General features: G+C 43.9%; 1 protein-coding gene across 1 annotated transcript; it reads left to right on the top strand.

Annotated features, from left to right (window-relative positions):
* The first annotated feature begins 224 nt into the window (after positions 1-224).
* Positions 225-5,443, top strand: LOC144488682 (uncharacterized). The gene is made up of 2 exons (XM_078206772.1): positions 225-335; positions 2,227-5,443. Exon 2 carries the CDS (start codon positions 2,593-2,595, stop codon positions 3,349-3,351), a length of 759 nt encoding a protein of 252 aa, XP_078062898.1. The 5' UTR covers positions 225-335; positions 2,227-2,592; the 3' UTR covers positions 3,352-5,443.
* Positions 5,444-9,552: the final 4,109 nt, after the last annotated feature.

Below are 9,552 nucleotides of genomic sequence, written 5' to 3' on the forward strand. Positions count from 1 at the left end.
TTGGATGAGTCTCTCTGTGTCCCCGGGCGGTGCATTGAGAATCCGATCGCCTTCATCCCGATACCGCACCGACACTGCGCATGTTTCATTCTCAGCCCGACCCCGCCCCTCATTCAGTCCGATTGGTTGGAGCATCAGCCGCTCACCCTCTGACCTCCAGCATCTCCTCTTCCGATTGGTCCGGAATTGGTGTCAATCATTGTGTTGGCACATGCGCGGTCGGTAGAGACGGAAGGCAAGAGCTCGAGCGAGAGGTTTTAAAATGCGAGTTTTGCAAAGGGCGAGTGCGGATCCAGAGCCAAAAATAAATCCGTAAACATAAATAGAGCCAGCAGGTAAGTTAGAGAGGCTTCATAAGCCCTCGGCTTCACTAAACCCTCAATAAGCTTTCGGTCCCGCGTTTGCTCGGCGCGGCGATCTTTCTCCAGGAGAGACCCCAGATACCGGCCACCATCTTTATAGAGGCAATCTGCACCAAAGCGCATGCGCTGCTGCCATCTTTATGCGGGGCAATGTGCACTCAAGTGCATGCGCAATCTCCATGCAATCGCAGAATGTACAACATCTGCCTCTTTACCTGCTCATTGCCCAAGGAGAAATACTCCTTTCAGGTGATGCAGCATTTCACTTATACTTCCTCCAACTTGGTGAATTATATTCACTGCTCCCTTTGTGGTCTCCTCTACATTGGGGATATTAAACATACACTGGGTGACTGCTTTGTGGAAACATCTTTCACTCCAGCCCCAAGCTTGACCCCAACCTTCCGGTCACTTACCATTTCAACTCAGCGTCTTGCTCTCATGCCCACCCTTGGTCTGCTGCAATGCTTCAGTGATACACAATGCAAACTGAATGAAAAACACCTCATCTTCCAATTGGGCAAGTTACAGTCTTCTGGACTCAACATTGCATTCAACATCTTTAGAATGTGAACTTTCCCTTCCATCTTCACTCTCCTTTTTTGTTTTCTGCTATTCAGTTCCTCTTGGCTTGTCCCAACACAACTGCCCTGCATGGCCACTGTCCCTTGTTGTTCAGTTTTGCTCCCACTGAGTACTGACCTCTGATCTTCCATTAACACATTCCGTATCTAACCTTTGCCACAGTCAACATTCTTCAATCCCTAATGATTCCATTAACACCCTCTTTTTTCTCATGCCCCTGACATCATTGTCAATCTCTCCTTAACTCTGACCGATCACTAGCTTTCCATTCTGCCCCACCCCTCTTCAAGTTTATCATTTATATCTTTTTTATGTTCTGTAGAAGGGTCACATGGACTCAAACATTAACTTTGTTTCTCTCCACAGTTGCTCCCATTCTTGCTGAGTTTATCCAGCATTTTCTGTTTTTATGCATGATCTTTATAGGTGGCAATGAGCCATTCATAAAATGTGCGTTCACTGGGACTTTCAGATCAGCAACAATAGAATTGTAAACCCATGGTCACTCAGTAGTATGGAATTTAAGTATTGCTGATTGAAAGAGATGTGTTTTTGAAGCTTTTCATCTTGCACTCATCCAGACAGATGCAGAAATACCAAACTTCAAAGCAAACAACAATTGCTGCTGCATGAGGAACATGTATTGACTGGTTCGACAGTCAGTTCTGATTGGTTAGGATGTTGCCATGGAGAATGCACCAGGGAACTATCACTCCTGCCTTTGTTTAGTTTCAGAAAAGGCCCATTGCTTGGACATGTTCCTTCTACATGCAGAGGGCAGCTCCCTGTGTTTGACTATATATAGCTTCTCGCAAGTGTAAGTAAAACACTTTATAAGTCCAACTGATAATCTTTACAATTTGGTATGCTTGTGTCTGTCTGGCTGAGTATAAGATACAAAAGGTTTTTAGCAATACTCCAGTGCCTTAAAGGACAAAAATACAGCAGCTAGAGGGAGAGGTGAAGGGGGAGAGTTTCAGAGTTTGGGGATGAGAGACTGAAGGCATGGTCTCAAATGGTGGAGCAATTAAATAGTGAATGTACAAGAGGCCAGAATGAGAGCAGCACAGATATCTCAGCGGGTTGCGGGGCTGGAGGATAATATAGAGATAGGGAGGGATGAAGCCCTGGAGAGATTTGAACACAAGGAGGAGAATTTTAAACTAAAGACATGAGTGGGACAGGAATTTGCAACTTTGGGGATCAAGAGATCAAAGTGTTCCATAGGAACTAGAATTTCCTGTTCTTCCGGTGATGACTTTGTAAACTCTTTTTGCAGAGAATTAGAACGGGAGGATTTGCAGACGAGAAACTCAAACCAAGTATCACGTAAAGAGCCGACAGAGTCACTCGATTAATCAGGATTTGAATATCATCAGTCTTCGAATGTGGAAGGAGAAATGTTTGTCTGTTCTGCCCGTGGGAAAAGGTTTGAAATATCAGTGTGACTGGAAAAGCACCGAGACACACACCCACCCGAGTGAGAGTGTTCCAGTGAACTGACTGTGGAAAGAGCTTGAACCAGTTACACAGCCTGAAGAAACATCACACAGTTCACAGCGAGGAGAAATTGTACATGTGTTCTGTGTGTTAATGAGGCTTCAACTGATCATCCAACCTGGAGGGACACAAGGACACCAACACCATGGAGAAACCGTGGAAATGTGGGGAGTGTGGGAAAGGATTCAATTCTCCATCCCTGCTGGAAATTCATCAGCGCAGTCACACTGGGGAGAGGCCATTCATCTGCTCAGAGTGTGGGAAAGGATTCACTCAGTCATCCCAATTGCTAACACACCAGCGGTTTCACACTGGGGAGAGGCCATTCATCTGCTTGGAGTGTGGAAAGGGATTCACTCAGTTATCTGACCTGCGGAGACACCAGCGAGTTCACACTGGAGAGATACAGTTCACCTGCTCTGAGTGTGGGAAAGGATTCATTCAGTCATCCAATCTGCTGAGACACCAGCAAGTTCACATTGGGGAGAGACCATTCACCTGCCCTGTGTGTGGGAAAGGATTCACTGGGTCCTCTGATTTGCTAAGTCACCAGCGAATTCACACTGAGGAAAAGCTGTTCAGCTGCACTTCCTGTGGAAAGAGATTCAGGTCTTCAGCCCAGCTCAATGTACACCAGCGAGTTCACACTGGGGAGAAGCCATTCATCTGCTCTGAGTGTGGGAATAAATTTGCTCAGTTATCTCACCTGCAGACACACCAGCGAACACACACTGGAGAGAGACCATTCACCTGCTCTGAGTGTGGGAACAAATTCACTTGTTCATCGCACCTGAGGAGACACCAGCATGTTCACACAAGGGAGAGGCCATTCACCTGCTCCGAGTGTGGGAAGGGATTCACTCAGTCTGGCAGCCTGCTGAGGCACCAACGAGTTCACAATTAACTGCAGGGATTGGATTCTGCTGTTAGTGCAGTTCAATACTGACTGTTCATAAGACCATAAGACATAGGAGCAGAATTAGGCCATTCGGCCCATCGAGTCTGCTCCGCCATTCAATCATGGCTGATTTTTTTCTCATCCCCATTCTCCTGCCTTTTCCCCATAACCCCTGATCCCTGATCTATCTCTGTCTTAAAGACACTCAATGACCTGGCCTCCACAGCCTTCTGTGGCAAAGAGTTCCACAGATTCACCATTTCCTGGCTGAAGAAATTCCTCCTCATCTCTGTTTTAAAGGATTGTCCCTTTAGCCTGAGGTTGTGCCCTCTGGTTCTAGTTTTATCGAGTTTGGATTTTGTTTCGTTGATGTTAATAATCCCTGTAACTGGGCTGAAGTTTAAAATTCTAGATCTAGAGCTGATTGCGTTCTCAGAGCTGCAGCTTCCCTTTAAGAACCGCTGCCTCTGATCTTTCCCCATAACTCAGCAACTCTCATCAGAAATTAGTTTACAACAAGATTCTGAACTTTTACTTCAATCCTAAATTGATCTTTGGTACAAACTCTACAATTCAGTGTGTGAGAGGTTCCACTGATTAATATCACCAATTAGAAAGTGCTGATTAATCCTTGCTGACAATTCTTACTGACTTGCACATTACACACAGTGACACCTCCATTATCCACCAGAAAGAAGGGGAATGAGAATTGATGGAGAATCGTGAGTTCCCAAATCTTACCCCTGCAGTGGGTACAGAATTTTGATTTTCAAGTTTGCTGACGACACCACCATAGTGGGTCGGATCTCAAACAATGATGAGACAGAGTACAGGAATGAGGGAGAGAATCTGGTGAACTGGTGCGGCAACAATAATCTCTCCCTCAATGTCAACAAAACGAAGGAGATTGTCATTGACTTCAGGAAGCGTAAAGAAGAACATGTCCCTGTCTACATCAACGGCAATGAAGTAGAAAGGGTCGAGAGCTTCACGTTTTTAGGTGTCCAGATCACCAACAACCTGTCCTGGTACCCCCATGCCGACACTATAGTTAAGAAAGCTCACCAACGCCTCTACTTTCTCAGAAGACTAAGGAAATTTGGCATGTCAACTACGACTCTCACCAACTTTTACAGATGCACCAAAGAAAGCATTCTTTCTGGTTGTATCACAGCTTGGTATGGCTCCTGCTCTGCCCAAGACGCAAGAAACTACAAAAGGTCGTGAATGTAGCCCAATCCATCACGCAAACCAGCCTCCCATCCATTGACTCTGTCTACACTTCCCGCTGCCTCAGCAAAGCAGCATAATTAAGGACCCCATGCACCCCAGACATACTTTCTTCCACCTTCTTTCCTCGGGGAAAAAGATACAAAAGTTTGAGGTCACATACAACTGACTCAAGAACAGCTTCTTCCCTGCTGCCATCAGACTTTTGAAGGCACCTACCTCACATTAAGTTGATCATTCTCTGCACCCTAGCTATGACTGGCTGTGATTATAACACTACATTCTGCACTCTCTCATTTCCTTCTTTATGAACAGTATGCTTGTCTGTATAGCGCACAAGAAACTACTTTTCACTGTATACTAATACATGTGACAATAAATCAAATCAAATCAAAAACGTATTCCCCTCAGCTCGGGAGTGCACACAAGTTCCAATCCAAGTACTCGGCTGTAAAAAAAAATCACAATGTCCGATAACCCTATAAAATCTGAAGAAATTTCTGGATTATTATAGAAGTAGCTCACTGTCTTATGAAGAAAGCTTCCACAGCAGGTTACTGGCTGACAAACACAGGACAGACCTGTTAACTCTGTTTGCAGCACAGGCCTTCGATCTCATGACCCTCATGTAATCTAACTGTCTGCGTGAAGGTTAAAACAGGCTCTCGAGAGCGAAGAGATTTTGAAGTGATCTGTACTGACTTCAGCCCAATACCCACACTCTGGCTCACAACAGTTAACCATTCAGAGGAGACTGCAGCCACCAGCTACAGAGACCAGCACTCTCTCTGTGTCACCCTGTTTGTCCTCTGGGACTGGTAAACCATTCTCACCTGTCAGTTTGTGGGTTTTTCCTGTTTATTTAGCTTCTGCATCACACTTAAACTGTTTTTCCTCAATGAAATACTTTAAGTCACTTCTGAGCTCAACACCCTTTTTGGGTAATCTGTGATTTGTGAAGCTAAATCTTAGAAGTGGTGTTCGGAGTGGGATCAGTTTTCGTTAAATATGAATGGAGAAGTTCCTAAGTGAAGCCAGGACTATACAATGGCACTGCCTCATTACAGGGAATGACTGATAGATAATCTGAGAGAAAACAGGCCGGCCGGGGGTGAGAGATATCCTGTGGATTGGAGAAAAGGGTGACACGGATTACGAGTATATCCTCAATAGGATTTCTAAACCGGTTCAGAAAGGACAAATTGATGAGGTCCAGAATCAGTTAGAAAATATCCACAAGGTGGATGCAAGTGGACAGAGACCTGGAGAATCTTTAAAGTTCGTGCATGAACTTATGTTTGAACCAGATGTATTTACAGCATGTCAATAATTTAGAATTGTGAAAGATGATCTGCAGGTGGGGAGGATGAATCTAAGTCAACAGTTATCACACTTACTGGAAAAGTTTTGACATTTACTCTCGATGGCAGCTTATGGATTTGTGTGGCTGATTCTGATCATTCGAGTAGCTTCAGTCTGTTATCCAGGGAATGTCATTCAGAAACTAGGAAAGCAAGCTTGGAAACAGCTTAAAATGGTGAGGTTAGTCTGAAATCAGTTGAGATGTCAATAAGGATAATCCCTCTCTTGGTGGGGACATCTTTAAGAAATCACCAATAACCTTATATAAATCTTTGGAAATGTATTGACTATTATGGGGGTCTCTCTCTCACTCCTTTTCTTATCAGGAAAGCTTTCTGGGTTGATAAACACAGGACAGTGTGGACCTGTTGTCTCTGCCAAAGACACTTCTGTAGCACAGAACCTGAAACAAGACAAACTTGATCGGCTTGGGGGGTTGTCATGACTCACATGGAAACCAACTGTCTGAGTAACGATTAAGCCGGATGTCCGAGCAAGCAATGAGTCACAAAATGACTTCATGAATATCCGATGGGAATAGGAGGGATTACCTTGATTATCTGTGCTTGACTAATGGACAATTGAATAAGTGATTGATGTAAGACCCCAAAAATAAGGTTTATGAATGGGCCTTTGAGAGGGTAAATCACATCAGACAGCAAAGAACTTCTCAAAGTGATCCATCCATCCACACTTGTCCCTCTTCACTGGACATGTGAGAAATAGGTTTATAGATGTGGCCTAATGTACAATGAATGATGACACTTTAAAATGGAAATTCCACACAAGTTGCTGAAATCGAGTGTCTGTTGCCATGGCTACTGAGTAGGTTTGTGAATGTGCCAAAGACTCACAAGCAGAGCGATCAGTCTAAATCACTTCTGAAAGTTACTGTTGGATCTCCACCAGTCATTCAGACAATGTGTTCCAGATCGTCATAATTCACTGAGTAAAATTATCTCTACTCCATCCTGGATATTTTGCTAATTATTTTAAATCCGGGATCTGTGGTTACCAACCATCCCCACAATGGAAACAATTTCTCCCGATGTAGATGGGAAATGTTTTTTAAAAATCCACACCTCTATTAAATCATTCCTTAACCTTCTCAGCTTGAATAAGAACAATCCCAGCTGCTGCAGTCTCTCCACAGAACTAAAACCTCTCATCCCTGATACTATTCTGGGAAATTTTCCCTGCACCCTCTCCAAGACCTTGACATCTTTCCCAAACTGCGGTGCTCAGCATTGAACACAATATTTCAGCTGGGGATTAATCAGTGATTTATAAAGATTTACTATAATTGTCTTGCTTTTGTACTCCATGTCTCCATTAATAAACGGAGGACCTATTAGTTTTATATTTAAACAGATTGATCAACTTGTCCTGTCACAGTAAAGCATTTGTGTACATCCACTCCCAGGTCACTGCATTCCTGCACTCTGTTTAAAATTGTCCCACTTAGTTTATTCTGCTTCTCCTCATTCTTCCTTCCAAAATCTATCATTGATTGTGAATCACTTTGGGATGTTCTAAGGGTGTGAATGTTTCTGAATGAACACAAGAACTTTCTTTCTCTTTTACAGCTGATTTTGATTTTGTAGATTTTGCTCCAAAGGTTAAATAGGGATTGATATTCAAAGTTAATTACGTGACTGATCAGGAACAACTTTAGCTGGGAGTGAGTGAATTGAAATTTAAGTTAGTTTATTTGGTTGGCCAAAAAGATTTGAATCAGTGAATTGAGAGGAAAGATCCCAGACAGCGGTTCTTCAAGGTCCACTGCAGGCCTGACAGCTCGATCAGCTCAGGAGAGCTCAACAACTCCACATACTGTCCACAGGGGAGTTCCCCTGCTGCAGTGGGAACCAACATTCCTGTCTTAACTAACACTACCATGGGTTAATCGGTCTGACTGCTGTTTGTGGAATCTTACTGTGTACAAACTGACTTGAGAAACAGTAACAACGTGTATAAGGTGTTGGTGAGGCCACACCTGGAGTACTATGTACAGTTTTGGTCTCCTTATTTGAGAAAGGATATCCTGACACTGGAGGGGGTGCAGAGGAAATTCATGAGGTTGATTCTGGAATTGAGGGGGTTGGCTTATGGGGAAAGACTTTGTGAACTGGGACTATACTCATTGGAATTCAGAAGAATGAGGGGAGATCTTATAGAAACATATCAAAGATTATGAAGGGAATGGATAAGATAGAAATAAGGAGGTTGTTTCCATTGGCAGGTGAAACTAGAACTAGGGGTCATGGCCTCAAAATAAGGCAGAGCAGATTTAGGACTGAGTTGAGGAGGAACTTGTGAATCAGTGGAATTCCCTGCCCACTGAAGCAGTTGAGGCTACCTCATTGAATGTTTTTAAGGCCAGATAGATAAGTTTGAACAGTAAATGAATTAAGGGTTATGGACAGTGGGCGGGTAAGTGGAGCTGAGTCCACAAAAAGATCAATGATCTTATTAAATGGCAGAGCAGGCTCAAGGGACCAGATGACCTACACCTGCTCTTAGTTCTTATGTCTTTATAGAACGTGTTTAATGTAACAAAACATTCCACTATGCTTCAGAGGAGTTTGAGAAAGAAAAAACTGACACGGAGTCACATGGGACAATATTCGGATAAATGGACAAAACCTTCATTGGAGAGGCAGATTTTAACAATCACCCTTAACCAGGAGAGAGTGTTGGAGAGGACAGAGAGCTTGAGGGAGCCTTTGAAAAGGAACTAACTTGTGTTTGTGATGTTAAAAGATTCAGACATTGGTATTTAACACAAAGCTGATTTATTTGACTTTTATCGAGAATATTAACATCTATAAGTGGGCTGGAGTTTATTATCAGCAGAAATAGACCCTGATCAGCAATGTTCATTCCTGACTTGATTAACCACAAAATCTAATCATTGTAGTTACTCATGAATTCGCTGGTGGGTCAGCAGGTCAGATGACTGAGTGAATCCCTTCCCACACTCGGAGCAGATGAACCGCCTCTCGCCAGAGTGAATTCGCTGGTGTCTCAGCAAGTGCGATGAGGTAGTGAATCCCTTTCCACACTTGGAGCATGTGAACGGTCTCTCCCCAGTGTGAACAAGCTGATGTGTCAGGAGGTCAGATGATCGAGTGAATCCCTTCCCACATTGGGAACAGGTAAACGGTTTCTCTTCAGTGTGGCCTCGCTGGTGTGTCAGCAGGTTGCATAACTGAGTGAATCCCTTCCCACAGTCAGAGCAGGTGAACGGCCTCTCCCCAGTGCGAACTCTCTGGTGTACAGTGAGATGAGATGAATGTCTGAACCCAGTCCCACAATGAGAGCACCTGAATGGTTTCTCATCAGTGTGAACACGTTGATGGGACAACAGTTCCCTGGAACTTTTAAAACATTTCCCGCAGTCTGAACATTTAAAAGGTTTCTGGTCAGTGTGAACTTGCTGGTGAGCCAGCAGATGAGACAAATGAGGGAATTTCTTTCCACATCTGGAGCAGGTAAATGGTTTCTCCCCTGAGTGAACTCGCTGGTGTGTCCGTAAGTTGGATGACTGAGTGAATCCCTTCCCACACTCAGAACAGGTGAATGGTCTCTCCCCAGTGTGAACTCGCTGGTGTA

This window comes from Mustelus asterias, unplaced genomic scaffold (genome assembly GCF_964213995.1).
Source record: "Mustelus asterias unplaced genomic scaffold, sMusAst1.hap1.1 HAP1_SCAFFOLD_1768, whole genome shotgun sequence".
NCBI classification, from domain to species: domain Eukaryota; kingdom Metazoa; phylum Chordata; class Chondrichthyes; order Carcharhiniformes; family Triakidae; genus Mustelus; species Mustelus asterias.

Excerpts from the sequence above, each read along its gene's own strand:
- LOC144488682 (XM_078206772.1), top strand. The coding sequence starts at position 2,593 with ATGGAGAAACCGTGGAAATGTGGGGAGTGTGGGAAAGGATTCAATTCT.